This window comes from Bidens hawaiensis, unplaced genomic scaffold (genome assembly GCF_021521415.1).
Source record: "Bidens hawaiensis isolate Kalapana, Puna unplaced genomic scaffold, B.hawaiensis_p1.1 tig00006961_1, whole genome shotgun sequence".
NCBI classification, from domain to species: domain Eukaryota; kingdom Viridiplantae; phylum Streptophyta; class Magnoliopsida; order Asterales; family Asteraceae; genus Bidens; species Bidens hawaiensis.
In genome coordinates, this window is record NW_027491477.1 from 251552 (window position 1) to 272403 (window position 20852).

General features: G+C 31.9%; 1 protein-coding gene and 1 pseudogene across 1 annotated transcript; both read right to left on the bottom strand.

Annotated features, from left to right (window-relative positions):
• Positions 1–11108: 11108 nt before the first annotated feature.
• Positions 11109–17340, bottom strand: LOC143633985 (kinesin-like protein KIN-5D). The gene is made up of 24 exons (XM_077102185.1): positions 17208–17340; positions 17022–17080; positions 16672–16839; positions 16452–16581; positions 15842–15997; positions 15275–15751; positions 15086–15183; positions 14850–15006; positions 14692–14761; positions 14525–14601; positions 14407–14460; positions 14243–14323; positions 14050–14161; positions 13871–13957; positions 13614–13789; positions 13363–13524; positions 13149–13256; positions 12923–13081; positions 12502–12585; positions 12212–12417; positions 12043–12144; positions 11838–11947; positions 11603–11754; positions 11109–11518 (listed from the first exon to the last, which is right to left on the bottom strand). The coding sequence occupies exons 3-24, from the start codon at positions 16827–16829 to the stop codon at positions 11366–11368; spliced, it is 3069 nt and encodes a 1022-aa protein (XP_076958300.1). The 5' UTR covers positions 16830–16839; positions 17022–17080; positions 17208–17340; the 3' UTR covers positions 11109–11365.
• Positions 17341–19819: 2479 nt separating this feature from the next.
• On the bottom strand, positions 19820–20437 carry LOC143633999 (chitinase 1 pseudogene; annotated as a pseudogene).
• Between the last annotated feature and the right edge of the window lie 415 nt (positions 20438–20852).

Sequence of the window (20852 nt, forward strand, 5' to 3'; positions counted from 1 at the left end):
ACATTTTGGAATAAGTAACTTTTATTTAACTAGAACATTACATGACTTTACTTTCAGTTTTTGAGGCAATAAGAAAGGAAAGGGAATTTTTTTAATACGTGTGTTCTTGAGTTGGAAGAAAAGAAAAGGATAACATAATCAGCCATTTTTTAGAGACTAATTAATTGGGAAAAACATCAATTTAATCCCTCCTAACTCCTTCTACTCCTTTCTTTTCCATCTTGAAAAAAACTCAAGAACGTCTATTTTTCAACTGTCCTTAGTTTTCCTTTCATTTCACTCCTTTAAAAAAACTCAAGAGCAGGGCGCTACGCCCCTCTCATCCTATATTGGTAAAAAAAAAACTTGTTAGAAAACTTCACGATGAACACCGGCGGTCCCATACTTATTTTCCGACATCCGACATTTTTTTAAATCAACGGTCAAACAACATATAGCCATGTTAATGGCAAATCCAACGGAGTGCGTTCATAAAAGTGATGAGGTGACTGTGTTGCGTTAAATCTGTCCTCGTCGGAACCGACTTTATTGTTATTTCGGCAATAAAATTGGATATGTGATGTTTACTGGCGATGGTGTGGTGTCGATGCCGCTGGATTGAAGACGGCCGGTGGTGGATGGTGATTAGTGTCTGGTGGTGGTTCTTTTAGGTTATGGATTAGATTAGGTGGCCGATTTAAGGGGAGAATTTTAGAGGAAGACTGGTGATTGCATATATCCTCGATTCTTAAACTGAACGTAAGAGTTGTTATTTATTTTTATTACTTTAATTATTATTGATGTATAAATCTTCTTATTCTAATAAAGTAAAATAACTGTGGATATTTGTTATCTTTTGGCTAATTCTTACAAATTTTTTCTCTCTAAAATTAATATCTTAATTAACCATAATATATATAATAGATCAATAACTATTCACCTTCTTTTACACTCTATTTATATTAGGGTTAGATTAAAATACAAAGTACAACAAAAATGAGAATGGTAAGAAATAATCTAATCCATTGATCTTAAATTTGGATTGTGGAGGTTAATTTAAAGATAAAAATCGATGAGAAAGTCTTTAAGATAATAACCCACTTATGATGAATTTACCTCTCTACATGCAAGACACATGTCAATTCCTCCATTATTTTAAAACGTCTATAACTTTTTCATACGGCATTTTTTTTTAGAATTTTTTTACCATAATAACAAACGTTTTTTATCTTCAATATGAATATCATATTGTTATATAAAAATAAAACAAGTTAGTGGTCTTTTTAAAAATTTTTATTTGGTTGTCCATTGTGTTTTTTAATAGAGTTTTTCTATGCATTGTGTTATAGATTTTGGTCATTGTGTTTGCAATTGGTACTCATATTAAAGATAAAAAGTAAAACAAAGATTACATCATTGTGTCTTTTTGTTCGTCAGTGTGTGTATATATGCTCAACATTTTTTCTTTCTACTTGTCATTGTGTTTTAGCCATTGTGCTCAACATTCACTTAATTTGAGAAAAATAGTATTATGTTTATTATGTATTACGTTCAAGTCATTGTGTAATTAATATGTAGATTCCATTGTGTTTTACGTTTCAGGTCATTATTTTATATGTATTTACCATTGTGTCTTACGTTTCAGGTCATTGTGTTATATGTATTCATTATTGTATTTCATGTTTCCGATTATTGTGTAATATATATTCATCAGTGTGTTTTATGTATTAGACAATTTGTTGGTATTTTTTCATTATATTTACATATTATTACACAACGATGTTATTAGTATTTTAAAAAACACAATAATTATTTGAAAGATACAATGACGAAAAAACACATTGACAGACAAAAAACACAATAACAAAAAAAATACACAATCGTAAGCAAAAAGACACAATGACGCAATTTTTTTTAATTTTTATATAACAAAATTATTCATAGATAAAAAACGCTTGTTATTATGGTGAATTTTATTTTTAAAAAATATCATATGAAAAAGTTATGAATATTTAAAAATGATGAAGAAATTAACATGTGACTTGTATGTGGAGAGAGAAAATGTGTACTATTACTTTTATACCAGTTTTTCTTTGGTCCATACTTGACACTTGTCATTTAATTATGGTTTCTCACATTTCTCATTTTTGTTGTCTTTATAGAATGACTCAACCCTTTATATTATACTACACATTTTTATAAAAATAAATATTAACATATAATTTTACTATGTATTCCAAAATACTTGGTGAAATCCAAAAATCAACAACAAACTATGTTTGTCAAAGATTGAAAAAAATACAATTTCAAATGTTATCATTAACATATTGTACTATGTATATCGTAGAGATTGTAAAGAAAAACAAAACTCAAATATGTTTTCATTTTACAAAGTAATTTTGTTAATCATTAAATTATAAATATATGCTTAAAAGTCGATTCATTTATCTATTATTATTATTATTATTATTATTACTATTGTAAATTGTCATATAAATTTATAAATTATAAATATATGCTTTAAGTCTATCCATTTATTTTTTTGTTTAATTTAGTAATATGTATATATATGTTAAAATGTAATGATAGTATATATCAATCACTTTCAGACATAACAAAGTTTATCATATTTAATTTCTTAGTTTTTTTATCAATGATTGTTTCGTGTTTCTTGTCGAACATAAATTTGATTTTTATGGGTCAAAAGTTGGTAAATAAATTGTTTGATACAAGTTAACTTCATTTAGGTCAAAATTTGTTACGGGTAAAAAATGTGAAATCTGAGTATTTTTAAAAGTTTAAGAGTGTAAATAGAAATCTGTGTATTTTTAAAAGTTTAAGAGTGTAAATAGACTTATCGTCAAATTTGTTACGGGTTCAAATGTTGACTTGAAAATGTCAAACGGATGAAAGTTAGAATTTTAAACATGATTCAGGTTTCAAATTTATTTTCAATGGCATTTTTGAAAATAATCTAAAGGTTCGGGATTTGGCAAATTGATTGTTTTTCCTTCGAATATTAAATTTTAAGAAAAGATGGCGAACACTTTCGACATACCACCCCCAGGCCTATCAATGGTTGTAACTTTTATTAAATTTGAAATTCTTGCGTAAACATTAAGTTTTCCTTCAATTATGATCAGAACGTTGTATGGGAAACATGTCATGCAAAACTATGTTCAAACGAAGCAAAATATTCACAAAACTGAATGGGCTAACATGTTATTTTTATGTTGTCATGACAGAGTCGGGAAGCCCCTGAAACTTACCAAAAAAAATTCATGATTTAGCATAGAAAAACATAGTTCTTGAAAAACATATGTCGTAACAATATAATGTTCTCCTTTTCTTCGATGGGTGGTAAATTTATAAATATACCAATAAAAGTAAAACTCCTTCTGTAAGTAGGTTGAGTTGTTATAACTACTATCGTATGAGAAGTCTTATTTTCGAAATTGGTTCATAACCAGAATTTTTTCAATTATACGTATATGACACTAAGAACGAAATTTTCAATAGAAAGAGCATTCTCAAGTACGTTTTTGCACGTGTATTTTTTTATTAAGTTCATTTAAAAAAAATTATTTTGTGATATAAATAAATTCAATTTATGTACACATACTACAGATACAAACATAGATGTAATACATTTTTTTTCATATACATTATGTAATTATTTGTTTTACTTGTAATTTTATAATTTAGATTATCGCGTGTGTGACACGGGCTCTAAAGCTAGTTTATTTGCATATTAGTATATACATACCGGTCATACGGACATAAAGTTTATGTTAGCTAACTATTTTTTATTACTTTTAAAATGAATTTTAAATCATATTAGCTTTAAATAAACTATTAAAACTTTAAAATGTTTTTGAGTCTTTTAGATAAATTGTAAAGGTTTGTATAAAATCTAGTTGTAAGTAATTTAAAAATGATATGCATTTTAAAGAATGATATGAAACATTCATACCATTAAATATTAGTATTTTTACGATTATTTAGAAGTATCAAACAACTCTTTTTGGTTATGTCCTTTTTTAGTTGGTTTGTATATACATTTATATTGTAAATAAAAATAATACACAAAAAACTATTAGACCACACGTAATGGCCTGTGGGCTTCGAAACAAGCTCAACACCGCCCATCCGGATCACTCTGTAGACAACGCCGTTTTGTATGATGATGAGGCCATTGCTTCGTTTCCCCTAACAATTACAAGTGATCTTAATTTATAATAGATAAAATGAAAAAGAAATATAAGCAGATATTAGGAGCTTGTGTTAATTACTGCGGAGTATAACATAATATAGATGCAATAATAATATTAAAAAAGAATTAAGGGTATACCTAAGCTTTAATTGTATTCATATCCAATCACCATCCACCATCGGTCGTTGTCAATCCAGCGGCATAGTAAACATAGATCCGATTTTATTGCTGGAATAACAATAAAGTAGATTTCGATGGGGACAGATTTAACGCAACGCAGTCGCCTCCTCACTTTTACGAACGCACTTCGTCGGTATCGTTTGATATGAAAGAGTGGAAGGTGGAATGAAATGAAGTCTATCGGTTTTTTGAATATACAAACCGATCGGTTTTCAGTAATTTTCAGTTTCGATTCGATTATGGTCGTTTTTGTTCAATTATATGTAGACATTCCAAAAGAAATATAAGAATGGCATTATTAGATAGAAAATTTACATGAAGACTTACTTCAAAATATACATAACAAATATCACCCTCCATCATATTTGTTTCGAAGAGCATCTTGACCAAATACTATGAATTAAGGCAACAACACATGAATAAATCAAATCCATCATTCTATACAAAACCTTAATCGTCAAATATAGTACAATATTAAGTTCCAAAACGTAAAAGACGGATGAATCATCAATCTTAACGTTTTTGAGCGGATTTGCTATACTTTTGTTTGAGCCAGTTGATCCCGATACTCGTTCCCTTTTTAACCTTCTTCATCCCGGTCATAGCGACCGTTTTAGTCTTATCGAAGCCATCTCCAACCTTGTTCTTGACTGTGCTACTCTTGTTACTTTGCGGGTACGTGTACTCCGATTTAGTGTCCCACTGATCGGCCCATGAGTTATAACTGTTATCCAATGCCATATCGATTGCTAGGTTTGGCTTGTAATGAAAATATGCAAAGATTGTATATAACAAAGCATTAAGCAAAGACAAGTTTATTTATATATGAATTGGATTTGTCTGCGTATGTTAGAAAATAGGAATTCAACTTTGGGAGGCGCAAACGTGTAGATGATAAATGATGACGTGTTTTGTCCTTACATATTTATGTTATGTAACATGTGACCCTGCTCATGGGCCGTAGCAAAACGAAGAAACTTCTAGAATAGTTGGTGTCTTGAGAAAAGACCATAGTATCCTTTTGTTTTTTTAATCTCTTTTCGTCAAAGAAAGATTAAAAAACAACAACAGGAGCCAGAGTGGCTAATTATGGACGGACTCACAATTGCATTTTCATCATATCATGGTTGTCTGCCGTTTGCATGGATGTAGAAGACGGCAGTGCTTTAACAAATGCATGATATGATGTTTAGTGTTATATAATATGTTTGTTTATTGAGATGGGCTAATACTTAGGTTGAAGCAAGTGAACATGGGCAAACAAATACAACTCGGAGTCTCTTGAAACTAATAATAATTCCACGGCCATGCATGTGGTAACAAAATGACTACATAGATAACAATATATAAACGTACTCCAGTTATTAACTCTTGTCCGGTGTAGGATCCGGTTTTGAGAATTTGATAAATTATGTATGTGATTGTGAGTTGTGACATAATAATGTTTCTATTTTTTTTATTTAAGTTAGGTCATGATGGATTACATCAATTGCTGGAAATTTTGTATTATCGAACTTTTAATATCATGTGTCATGAATGTCAATATAAAATGAGACGAGTTTTGTATTTTAATTTAGACACAATTACAAATTTAGTCATTGACTTTTTCTTAAAGTAACAAGATTAGGTACTACGGTTTGAAAGTTCCAGGTATGGGTACTAAGGTTTTAATTTTGTAACAATGTTAGGTGCTAACTTTAATTTCCGTTAAAAGTTAATGGAATTTACGTCAACTCGCAGTCGTTACACTAGGGTTTATCAATGTCCATGCTTCAATGCTCAGATTTTAACGACACCCGACTTTTACCGACCAAATAAACATCGTTTTAAATAATTTGATTTTTTTGTAAGTTAATCTTTTTATATGTTAATTAAAAAATTTATATTTTAGGTTTTATTAAGATATTTTTACTAACGTAGCCAATACCCACTGAATCCGCCTTAACTCGCTGTTGCAACACAATGTCCGGTTTACTAGCCTAATAAATATTATTTTAAATATGGTAATTTAAAAATAATACATTGAATTCAATCATTTAACATAATAGCATTTGAGGTGCTTAATAAATAAGAACACAATGAATTCAATAACCAATTAACATTCAATGCATAATGTGTGATTCAATTACAATAAAAGTGACTCCCTCTCAACTTTCTTTCATACACATACACAACTGGATCAAACAATACATATACAACAAATATCCAATTACATTGATGAACATGGAGTGATACTATGTGATAGAAGAATGAAAGCAATTGACATCACTATGGTAACGTTTGACATGAAGGAACAGAAGATGGATTGGAATGAAGTCATCGGTATTTCAAATATACAAACCGATCGGTTTTCAGTTATTTTCGGTTTGGATTCGGTTATGGTTGTTTTTGTTGAATTATATGTAGACATTGCAAAATAATTAAGAAAAAAAATTATGATTTTAATCTTACAAGAGCCTATTATAGTACCAAAAATATATTGAATTAAAAAAATAAAAATAGATGTATGTTACAAGGAACCATATGAATACAAAGTTATTAGAGTTTAAATTTCAACAAAATTCTTAATAAATAAAAACGCTAAAAGTTTAGTCTTAATTTTCAATCATCATCTTATGTATCATCAAAGTTTAGTCTCACTCTTCATAATCTTCATCACCATCAATCGGTTTGGTCAATTTTTTAAAAATAAAAAACCGAACCAAAACCGAAAATTTGGGTTTTCAAAAAAAACAAAAAACTCACTGTAAGTTCATGCTTCGGTTAGATTTTTTCAGTTAATTTGGTTTCAGTTCGATTAATTTGGTTTTCTACTCACCCATATTTCAAACAAATGTTTGTTTGGTGAAAAATGTATAATTCCAAATGCAACTTGTGGACTTAAACTGAATAATCAAAATTCCAATTGGCAATCCTTAAAACTAAAATCTTGATTTGGTTAGTATACACATCATTAGTAATTAGTAAAGTCTAATAACTTCATATATGATTTTATACAACCTTAAACATCAATTTTCAAAAATGAAGTTTGAATTCAAAACCTCAAAAACACCCATTTTTAGTAATCTCGTGATATCGGATGATTTTAACCCATTAAATTCTACAATCACCATAGAAATCTTTGATTCAAGTGTAGAACATAATATCAGTACAACACACAAATAATACAATGTTCCATAAACATAAGAAGCTATAAACAGAGATTAGACATTTCTAAACTAAAGGCAAAATTAAAGAAAAAGCCTAAAACTTCATGAAACGAATTAACTAGTATTTGATGATTGATTGGCATTGTAGGCGGTCCTCAAATGCTTGGATATTGGCTAGTCAGACCCTCTAAGCGCTAGGCAGTTTAAATCGGGTCTCATCAGGTCAAATCGGTCCAAGTCAGCCCAATCGGTTCAATAGTCCATCATGTTTTTTAAACAAATCAACCACCAAATGATGAATTTTGAACTATTTGATCATTGAAGTATTTTAAGTTTTTTATTAATATATTAATGCTTGATTTTTGAAGTACTAGATTTGTTATATTAATGGTAAAATGTATGAATTTTAAACTATTTTTAAGTATTATATTTATATTGATGTGATAAAAATTCCAATCCGATTCATTAGGTGGTGCCGACAGCCCGACTAGCATTTAGCGACTCCTGCAACACTGCCTGTTGGAATTGACGCAGATACACGCTTGGGACGGAAGCAAGGGTAAGATAAACAAAAGGAACAATAAACGACACATTAGCAGCTATGTGGCTTGAAGGTTGCATTTAGGGCTGTAAAGGAACCGAACGAACACGAACAAGGCCTTGTTCGTGTTCGTGTTCGTTCATTAAGGAAATAATGTGTTCACGAACACTTACCGAACGATATTTTATGTTCGTGTTCATTCATTAAGGACATGAATGTGTTCAAGAACGGTTCACGAACACAAGCGAATATAAATACAATCAACAAAGCCTAGATATTGAGACCGGCGTATTCATCAATGTGAATAATGAAAGTCTGTAAATGAATCGAACAAACACAAACAAGGGCATATTCGTGTTCGCTCATTTAACTTTAAACGAATACGAACATTTAAAAGAACAAATATTTATGTTCCTTTTTGTTTATTTAAAAAAGAACATCTGTGTTCGTTTATATTCGTTTGTTTATAATCTAAGGGAACAGAACTAAACAAAGATAAACGAACATAAATGAAAACACTTAAAATGAATGCAAATTAAAAAATATAAAACATTTAATTAGATGACTCAACCAAATAATAATTAATTATTTTCTAGTAACACATAAACGAACATAAATAAACAAGCATAAATAAAAACGAACGTTTATGAACATAAATGATCGAACGGAACATGTGTTCATGTTCTTTCGTTTAATTAAATAAACACAAATTTTTTGTTCATGTTCGTTCGCTTAATAAATAAACGAACTTTCCGCCAAACGGTTCACGAACTGTTCACTGAACGTTCGGTTCGTTTACAGACCTAGTTGCATCAATGGATTGTATCACATAAAAAATGAATAGTAAGTTGATCGATGTCGAAAGGTCAATCAAAAATATTTATAACATACATTTACTAGCAAGGGCAAGTAAGGTCGTCTCCATAAGGAATCAGTGGAACGTGCTAATCAAATTCATAATTTATAAAATATTAAACTAAGTGGACAGACAATGTCAAGCGGTTTGAAAGGTTTGTTAAGCAAAAACAATGTTACTTTATTTTGTAAACAATTATGAGAAAATAACCAATCTCCAGGTTTCAGGTTGTGAAGCAAGCTGGACAAGTAATTAAACCTATTTGGAAATCTCTTTGTTTGAATTAATAAGCAAAAGACTAAATATTTGGCTCTGTTGATTATCAAAACTTAATCCGAACAATTGGCACAGCTGAATAATAACCTAATTGATTACCAGATTTAGGTATTGATGAATGAAATCAATGTTATGATTAATGATAAACGGGTCAATGACGATAAGAACTCAATCCTAAATGTTGATAACCTCGAACCAATTAATTGATACAATCTTAAGCATTCAATTACGAAAAACTACTTAAGCACACAAACAAACGTAAAGATTCAACTAACCGAATGATTAACCAAATCCAAATCAAATATTGAGGTTCAAAATACCAAAAGTCTAACCACAAACACAACCCTACACCCGAAGATGGTCACAGAAGCTTTAGCCTAGCATAAGCATATTGGAAATATTGATTCTTGGTTGAGATGATGAGAACATGGATAATTGTGGTGAGTGGTAGGTGTTAGGATGGTGGAGAATGACCCCAAAATCGCCCAAAGATGTTAAGGTACGAAGAATCTTCGACCTAGGGTTTAATTGGGCTTAAATATGGAAGAAAAACAAGAATAAAGACGATTTCTCGTCAGACCCGGCCGTAGACTACGGTCTGGCCACCGTAGCCTACGGCCTGGGTCTGGTCACTGCCTTACGGTGGCTACAACAACAAAACACCGTTTTCTTCATAAAATCTTCATTCGACTCCGTTTTCGTCCCCGTTTGCGACCACGTCTTCGTATTTCAATTCTCTATCATATCATATATCATTACTTCCATTTTCACTCCATCCTAAATGCTCCAAATTAGCTCATTTAAGCTCCTTTTAGTTCCGATCATCTGTAAACATAAAACTAATCAAAGTACTTGTGTTCGATATATATAAACAAATAAAACACACAATATAAAACATTTAAAGTACATTTTTTCATCCTTACATCATAAGTTATGTGAGAACCATAAGTTGCAAATTAATAAATCTATAATGTGTAATTATTTCACTAAACAAAAAAAGCAGTGTCATCACGGTTATACAAATCAATAACTTCCATGTGTAGCACCGACCATAAAAACATCAATATACATTAAAATTCAACAGCCTCAATTTTTATAACCAACATGTATAAAATAGGAATAAAACCCGAGTCCAAGAGTAACATACCAATTACAAAAAATAAAATAAGTTTGAGCAAGTAGCAACATCAACAAAAAGTTCAAGCAAACATCATCATCAACAAAAATACGTGGCATGTATGAAAAAGTAATATGTTAGTGCATAACCTGAAAAAGATCCACCTCAAGTGTTTTTTGGTAATACCATGAGAAACATTGCCAGAAAACTCATAGGACCCCATCAATAACCTGATAATCAACGAGATCAGGTAAATCACAGCTTACACTGAATAGGTGGTCTTCAAAAGGTTATCGTAGGAAAACAGTTGAAACAAGATTCAAACCTGAGACCTCTCCAAGAAGGGAATCAGATGCTTATCTTTACACCACCCCTAGAAGGTTGCTTGTTGTAGCAACGGCTGAGAAGTAAGAAGGTGGTGTATGCTCATCGGCTCGTCGCAACTCGCTGCTCACATGCAATTAAAAGACATGATTGATGTCAACTAATGATAAAACCAAACATCCGAATGGTCGATAGGCTTAACTTAAACATTGAAATTTGGATACTGGATTGTAAAGCGGGCTATGTTAGTTATAAGAGATTAAAATTTGTGCTTACTTTAAACTCAGACAAACAAGCCAAAGAAACGAGTAAGCCAATGAGAGAACTTACCACGACTCAAGCTCAATTTGTTTACAACCAAGTTGATTTCGAACAAGTGGGTTTCGAGCTTGGAGCAGCTTAGAAGAAATTGATTGAAGATCAAATAATAAATAAATAAATAGACATTTTATAACAGTCTTAAAAGATGGTTATATTCAAACTACAGTAACTTATACCAAAACCGTATTAAAGTAACAAACAATACAACATCCCGGCAACTCGCAACATTCAAACCTAAATCTAAATCTATTCTAAAATCTCATCCAATGAACAATGAATATTTTTTTAATAAATAATATGTATATGTACACTATACCAGGTTTATGAAATCCATTCTTATTTTGCTTTGTTTCTTTTTGTTTCTCTCAGTTAACAGCAGTGAGCGGGTGCCGCGAGTCTCTTGTCGAATTCACACCACCTTCAAGATGCTTGGTAGCCTTGAAGTTGACCAAAAATATTTGAGAAGCTCATCAAACGGTGGGGTCCGCAGCTCTTCAATGGAAGTGGTGGTTGGTAGATTGAATGATCTCTTTCTTGGTGTGGAACATGATGGTTCATCAACCTGAAAGTTACCATAAAGCACAATGATATTACTATATATTTATTTTAAAAAATGGAAGTCATCTAGAATGTAAAAAAAACTTACGGTGTAGTCGTTTAGGAGGGTTTTTCCTGCATGATCTGTAATCTCTACAATCTTATCATAATGTCCGCCATTAAGTTCCCTCAGTTCTCCACAACAAGGAACAATCATGGAATCAAGATTCCGATATGCATCATGGTCGAGTTGTAAAGAGTCTGCAAATTATTGTATTACAAATGAAAATTTAAAACTAGGTAAAAGTTTGTTTCAACAGGAGAAATATGATTATTATACTTACGTTCAATTGAGGAAAGAAGGTTATTATTTGCAGCATTTGTATCTTCAAGTGTCGATGATGCTGCAACTGAATACTGGGAACGCAAATTTTGATTGGTTTCTAGTCCCCGGCTACAAAAAGTAAAAAAAAAATACGAATAAGATGTAAAAATTTACGATAAAAAAACGGTTTAAAGTTTGTGTTTTTGCACTTATGTTATTATTACCTAACTATTTCATCCACTGAAGCTACATTGGCTTTCTCTAAACTGAGTAAAGATTCTTGAGCACTATTCCATTGTTGTGACCCCATTTGCACCTTTTGCAAACTACAAGAATGAAAAATTAATAATTAAGTTTAGAAATGTTAACAATTGTGTTAATAAGGGGATGTACCAATTTTGAAGAGTCTCGTCAAGGTTTTTCTTTCCATTTTTAACTGCAGTGGTGTCTTCAATATAATGGGTTTCAGCCTTTTTAATGTAATCTGACCATTCAGCTCTCACAGAACACCTTGATTCTTTCATGGTTTCCATTTCCTGCTGGAATCTGTTGGTTTTGCTAGCTGCGCTTTCTCTTAGACCGTTTACTGCTGTTGTGACCTGTAATTTGGTCAAAATAATGCCAGAAAATATTATAGATAAGCTCAATGATCTTTAGATGCTAAAAAATCTAAAAAAGTATACCAGTTCTTTCTTCCTGGCATTTGAACCTGCAAGCAGTTCTGCAACTTTCTCTAGCAGTTGTCTTTCTTCATTTGCAGCACACTCCTGAGCGTATATAAATGAGAAGACGAAAACATTTTTCAGAAAAAAAAAAAGCTAGTATTTAAGATATACCAGCCCACCTCTCACATCACACAGGCCATACGGGTCATAAGGAGGCCATATGTCAGGGCAAAATATGGTCATATGGGATTGTCAGTGCTCAAATCAGTCATTTCTTTGTTAGTCAAAACATCATGCAACCCATATGATCATTTTTTGCCATGTCATACGGCCCATATGGCCATTTTCTCCATGTCATACGGCCTATATGACACGCCACTGGTGTCTAAATAGTGTTTTAGTGGTGTTTGTTTAACTGAATGTCAAAGATAGTCATTACCTCAAACTTTCTTTCTAGTTCAGATAACTTCCGTTCATTGACTGTCTGGCCCTCTTCGATAATTTGTGTCAATTTGGTTGCGTGCATGTCTAGGGTTACGAAAAAGTTTGCTGTGATATTAGATATCGCCCTCGAGGTTTCAACAGTTCTGCTATGTGCCTATATGGAAATTTAGAAAACAGATTAAAAAAATCCTATTGTTATGCTAGTTAGATAAAAATCTAACCTCTCGTTGTTGTTGAGCGTATGTTGCTAGTTTATTTTCTTGGATACGGAGAATGTTTTGGAGATCAGTAAGCAACTCCTCAGCTTCTGATGCAATGCCCTTGAAAAGCTGTGTAAAATTTGTGGATGACATCAGGTCAATATATTAAAGAATAAATCTATAGAAAGTAAAAAACACAATTTTGGAGAATGATTAAATCAAGATAAGAACATACATCCCCAAGAGCAGAAGAATTTTGGGAAACTTGAGAATTAAGGCATCCAAGTGTTGACTGTGAATTTCCATCAAGTTCATTTGCCAGATCATCCAGAGATTTGATACCAGAACTGTATAATGATTTCAACTTCTCTAGACCAAGTCGGAGTTCTTCAGTAGCCTGTACAATCACACAATTAAATATTCGCAATCACATAATTAAATATATAAGTTATTGTGTAGTAAACTGAAATGAAAAAAAAAACATACCTCGCCCTTGGTTGATACAAAAGATTTCATATCTTCCTGCATGCCCTTTAATTGTTGTTCTTGTTTTGTAACAGAAGCTGCCACACTTTTATGCAAGATATCGAGCTGGTTAGTTAACTGAAATTGTAACTGTTGGACAAGAATTCTGTTTCCATCTTCTATTTTATCCTTATGTTCTGAAACAACAAACATGTTACAGAAAATAGGATTATTTTTGGCGAAATTGATATATTTATTTTATTTTGGGTATTGCATACCAATCTTGGTGAACAGTTTAGACACGTCTGATGAAGCGTTCTCCAGCTCAGCTTGAAGGTCAAATGCCCGCTCAACAAGAGCTTTTTCTGATGAGCATTATAAAACCGTTTAAATTCTGTTCAGATGCATGTCTATTAAGAAACCTCTGATGTATAGTGAGATTTTGGAAAATGCTTACCAGATTTGAGAAGATTTATGATAAGGAATTCTTTTTCTTTGATTGTTATATTTGCTTGTCTATGCTTTTCTTCAAGATCCAACAATGAGTTTTCAGTTTCTTGCAGCTTTATCTAAAGGTGTAGTAAAAATATGATTATTTCATTCCTAAAAACTGAAGATTTAATGTATTGAAAACTCAAATAGCATTATACCTCTGTCTTCTCAAGCTTCCCAGTTAAATTTGCATTCACTAGCTGCTGAGAATTATAAAGTTCCTGAAGCTCCATAAATTGCTGTTTACAGTAGTAGATTACAGTTATCAGTCATGTTTATTAATATATAAACGGGGAAATGACTAAATTAGCCTTAATTGTACCTTGCTCCTTGACTCAGCATCAAGTTCCATCCGCTCTATTTTTTCAGCCATTGCCTAGAGAAAGTAATTAGATATTAAAAATAATAATAATAAATATTACAACTTAACGGGGGTGTACCTTCTTCTCCTCTTCTTCCTGTAGATATCTGTCTTTTGGTATGTAGATTCCATTCTTCTCTCTAGTAGCATAGACCTCTGGTCAACTCAAAAGTCAAACCACGTAAGAGTGTAGAACATAAATTAGCCTAATGAGAGAGTAGAGAAGAACAGGTAGAGGGCTCCAACCTTGTTTGAGCCGTTCAATTTCAGAGTACAGATCTTTCATCATTGCAGATTTCATCATTTTCTGATTAATCTGAAATAAGAATCACACAAACGATCAAAACTTGCTAAAGGAACATAATCTTTCTACTGATTAAACAACCAATCTCGAAACCACTAACCTCTGGTTTGTTCTTAATATTTTTGGCTCGGTGTGCATAGTCTAAAGTACTGAGTGTTTCCTCCAAAGAATGAATAGAGGGAGAGATGGTGGCAATTATGCATGTCTTTGTTTTCCCTCCCAAAGAATCTCTCAACAACCTTGTTAGTTTACTATCCCTGTCATTAAAAACATATTTTTTTAAATAAATAATGTCTCTGTCAACTGTTGTGATATTATATCCAACAGAGTTAATACCTGTAGGGTATATGACCTGAGTGCTCAACTAATGTATTTATGACTCTGCCAAGTGTAAGCAAGCTCTTGTTTATCTCACCAGCTTCCCTTGCTCTGCCCTGAATCAAAAGATTATTATAATGTGATGCATTTATCTGTAATTATAATTATTATTACAACAAAGAACAATATCGTGAAGTGTGTGTATACCTCTCTAGCACCAGATCTAGATATATTCTCTGAACCAGCGAGATCAACAAGATTAAGCTTGCCACATCTGATAACTTCTTCACCTTCTGGGGTTCGTTCCTTAATGTGAATTGTGATAGAAAAGATTGAGTGAGAACGACTGCTTTGTTTATTCAAAAGGGTTTCTGCAGTACGTCTTTTAGCAGAACCTTTTTCCAAAATTTTATAAATTTCATCTGCAGTAGACACCATCTCTTCTTCGAGACCTCTTACAAAAACACAACCCTTTCCATCCTCCATAAGTGCTATGGGTTTCTTTGATTTATCGTCAGGAAACTTTGAAGTTTCTTCAGGAGCTAAGAGATCAGTTATCTCCTCATTGTACAGCTCTAAGAATGTGACTTTCATATTGTACTCTGCCTTTTGAGCTTCTAATATATCGAATATTTGTCGTACGGCTCTAGGAATAACACCTGCATCACTTGGGAATTCCCCATTCTAGACAGAATATAAAGTTGTTCGGTTCAGTAAAATCCAAAGACCAGAAATTTGATAGATTTTCTAATCTCATTTGGAACATAAAAATACCTTTTTCCTCCCGCCTCCCTCCATTGTGTATGTTTTCCCGGTTCCTGTTTGGCCATAAGCAAATATAGTGCAATTGTATCCTTCAAGAACTTCAAATACTATGGGAGACACAGCTGCATGATACAAGTCCCTTTGTTGTGAGTTTGGACCAAAGACCTATAGAGATCAAGAATTTCCACATTAGCTCTTCGAAACATTATCAGAGACATAATTATCATGCAATGTTATTAATATAAGGTCCAGAGGTTGTTGCATCTTCAAACAAAATTGATCCCCAGTTAACAATGCACCTAATAGGTACATTGTAAATCAAGCGTTAACCATTGACAGCAAAAAATTGTTTGCATTGACCCTTGACCAGTGACCACATTTGTATCATATGGATTGACAGAACACTTCACTGTATATTTCTTATTTTTCTTACATGAAAACTAGGTTACAAACTACAAAAGAAAATTATGGTATAAGATGATCTGACCATCTCCAAATTTAAATGCCAGCACATGCATAATCTACACATATGACACATCTCCAACTTTACAACCTCTTGGGTAAATATATTAAACTAGCAAAGAGAATAAGCATAAACGAGATGAGAAAATAGAATTACCTTGTCAAACACAAATGATCTATCAATCTGCTTATTAGCTATATTCTGAATCGCACAAACTTCTCTCCTGTTCTCAGTACATGTGATCACCACCGGCGTGTGCGCTTTCATCTCATCCTCATTCAACGGTCTACACATAATCAAACACCGCAATCATTCAACTCTCGTAAAACCAATCAAAATCAAATCTCAAACACGCTTTCACTTCAAACTTACAAACCTGCATCTTACAATAACTTGAACATTTACTCCTTTCTCCTTATCATGCTTCCCATTCATATTTCCTTCCGCCGGCCTAATATCTCTCGATGCCTTGTCAACCGACCTCGGCGTGTTTGACGGTGAGTTTTGAACCACATTTCCCCCTCTTCTCTCCATACCTAATAACCTACTCACTCAAATCATGAATGTGAATGAATCAATAACAATAATACTAATAATAATAATAATAATAATAATAATAATCAGAAAGATCCGGTATCGCTATCGGTTTTATTTACCTAAAAGCAATGTATATATATAATAAATAACATAATAAGCTTATAATCAATAATAATAATAATAATATACCTCTATTCACCGGCGAGTTTACGGTTGAAGTCACTGAGTCAACTCAACTGGATTCAAATCTGAAAACATTTGGCACGATTGAATCGCATTGACTTCGGATCGAAAGAATTGAATAAATGAATGAAAGAAGTGAAAATAATAATAATAATAATAATAATAATAATAATAATAATGAGTGCGTGAAACCTGGAATAGCCGGCCGTTGACTGGACCAAATGTTGCCGACTGAGAGAGTAATAGAAGCGATTTGTTGAATAAAAATGGTGATGCTTTAATGTGAAGATGAATATACACACACAACACACAGTGAGTGAGTGAGTGAGTGAGAGAGAGAGAGCTGTTCAAAAGATAATAATGCCGTTAATGGAGCGTTTCAAGTTTAGGCTCCAGCCGTCCAAATTGACGGAGATCGTTAGACTTAACACGTTAATTAATATTATTATTATTCTTATGTTTAAAATCTAATTTGTATGTAAGAGAAAGCTAACATGAAAGTTAAATTAACATGCTAAGTGTATGAATCAGATAGTGTAATTATGTAATGACATCGTAGTTAATTACACTATGTTGTATTATATAATTAAACTTTTGATTCTCACATTAACACGTTAATTTAATTTGTATTTGATCTAAACTCTTATTATTATTGCGTTTAAAATCTAATTTGCATTTAAAGAAATGTTTTTTTTGTAGAATTTGTTTTGTGCTTTGTCTTCTTTATGATGAAGAATGTATTTAATGTTTTTTTTTTGTGAAAGATATGTATTTCTTTTTTTTTAGATATTTATATTTTATGGCTTTAAAAAATTAAAGGTACGTCAATTAAAACAGGTAGTAATGAAAATGAAAGAATTGGAATAAGAGATCGTTATATTTTGTGGATTTATACAAAATCAATGTGATTGTTTTAAAGAAAATTAAAATAAAATTATTTATTTCGTAAATGAGAATAAATTAAGAAGCTATTATATTACTTATTAAGATTTTAGGTATTTATATGTGTGTATTGTATTTTATTTTTATTAAAGATATATAACATATCAAATGAAGAGTTATTTTGAAACTGAGGTTGATATTTAGTGCTTCAATTAAGAAAATGATAATACTGAAATATATTTTTAACGTGAACAACTTGCTATTTTCTTTTAAATATAAAAAATATTACATAAAAATAGAAAAAATTTACATAAATTTAAATGAGAAAAGCTCAGCATACATTGTTTGGGGCTCAACATCACATGCACTTGAAGGGAAATGTTCCTTCCTATAAGTAGTGTCATTAGTCATAAATCCTAGATTTGTCCTAAACCGTTTGTTAAAGAAAAGCCTTCAACAAAAGATAATCATTTGAGTAGTAGTAAACCAAATTGAGTCTAAACCGGTTGGACAACTATTTTAATTCTCAGAATATTTATGTATTTATAAAAATAAACAACATCACAACTGCCTACCGTGACGAGTGAATCAAACAAATTACCTATAGATTATTAAAGAAAAACTTATTTTAATTGATTATTTTTTACATGTATATGTGGTGAATGATATAAAAAATAAGTTGAAGTATAGTTATTTTCTAATAATTTTACTTTATTTGAATTACTCAAATGAATATCAGTAGCATTAACGTAGTCATCTTCTTCTGGTTAACTCTTAAATTATGGTTTGTTTTTTTTCCATATAGCGTCTTGTAAGTTGGTGAGGTGTTTTATTTTTACCTAAGGTTGTTTCAAAAAGAACTCTCATTAATGTTCTACTTAAAGATAAATTAAAAAAACTTTGGAACCCAACATTTGAAACTTTGTGATTCCTTCTGTGGAGTAGATGAGAATAATTTCAAGACAATTAGGAGGGAAAAATTAACACATGTTTATTAAACAAAAAATATTTCTTTGAAATTTGAAACCAATAATTCAATCAATCAATCATACCCAGTGGAGTCTCACCAATAGCAAAGCTATAAGTAGGGTCTGGGGAGGGTGGGATGTAGGCACACCGTACCTCTATCCAACGGGATAGAGAGGTGGCTTTCGGAGAGACCCTCAGCTATTGACTACATATGTATGCGGCAATATAAAAGGAAATCAAAGTTCAACTATAGTATAATTGATAGTAGCACGTAGTAAAAATTATAATATTATATATATACTATATATAGTAGCACGTAGTAAGAAAATATCATAATGGTGTGTGACCAAAAATAAGGTAAATAGAGGCCCCTATGGTATTCATTTCACCTTAAAAATCCTTAACTTTAATTCTACTTATCCAAGAATTCCTATCTCTAACCATGTCCTCTGAGAGATTTAGGTCTATCAAATCATGCCTAATCCTCTCATCCCACGTCATCTTAGGTCGTCCTCTACCCCTCATCCCCTCTATAGTAATGTTTTATACGGATCTAACCGGGTCCGTCGCCTGTCTTCTCTTCACATGTCCAAACCATCTCAATCTCCACTCTCTTATCTTGTCTGATATGTTAGCTACCCCTAATCTCTCTCGAAACACAAAATTATCGGCAGGTTGAAACCAATAATTATTTAACAAAATTAAGGGACAAGTTATCGGCAGGTTCCAGATGACTGGGCCATATGAAAATGAATAATGCAATGCCGGCACATGGTTCTCGCAATTTAGTCACCTTCAAGAAAACAAAAAGCAATCCGAAATTTCATTTAAAAACAATTATAGAATACTCTACTTGAAATTTTAGGTGAGATATAATATACTACTATTTTATATGATATAATATTATATTCAGATATATTGTTTTATCTAAAATCATTTTACCCAAATTTGTTTTACCTGTCAGCTTCTAACAAATCACAAATGTTTTTTAAGGTGGTTATAAGCTTCCCAATGCAGTTAGCAAACGTTTCAGGATCTGCATGAAAATGCTCATAGTCGATATCAATTCCGTCTAGATTATACTCTTTGATGACGTTGGTGAGTGAAGAAACCGCGTTAGAAACCCACGAGTCCACTGAAGATGGGCTAAAGTTACATTGTTGTTTACCCACAATGTCACCTCCTAAGCTCAAAGCCACTTTGACATTAGAATGTTGGTTCTTGATTAAAGAAACTGTAGAAGGGTTGAAGTTATTTGTGTCCCAGAACGCGTTGAATTTGCCATTGGTTGGGTGGGGGGAAGATGAATTGGTGTAATCGATTGCAAATGCTAATATGTAGTGGAATTCGACGTTTGGGTTTATGGGTACGTCTGAAAATTTGACATTTTTGGACTCCGCTCCAATATATTCTCGAAATATTTTCGGTTTTTTATCAGTAGGCTGGGCTGATGCTGTAAGTAAAAGAGTTTGTAGAGTGAAAAGAATAATGAAAAGTTTAGAGAGCCCCATGTTTGATCAGAGATTGTAGAGGTGTCAAGTTAATGTTAATTGTGGTAGCATAAGTTTGATTCTGATGTTATTATATAGATTAAACAAATATTAATCTTGTTCTTAGCTGTCACTCGATCCCACATTGTCACAAAACCTAAGTTTTTGTCATGTCGGCCGTCTGTAGAATATCACAAACAGTTTAATTCACTGTCTTTCCTTGTTTTTTCTTGTTTCAATATTTCTTTCAGTAACCAAAGATGCATTTATTATGGTTTTTTCAGTTCCAGCGGTTAATTAGATCCTTTTATGAGTCAAAACCTGAAGATTCCTTTATAGATTTATTATAGGTTTATCATTTGGTACATTTATTTAAATTAAAAAAACAAAAAACTAGTTGTATTAATTCAACTGATTGTATCTTGTTACTTAGCTTGTATAAAAAAAGAAAAGAAACAATGTGCACAAGAAATCTAAGATATTATGCGGTTATGCT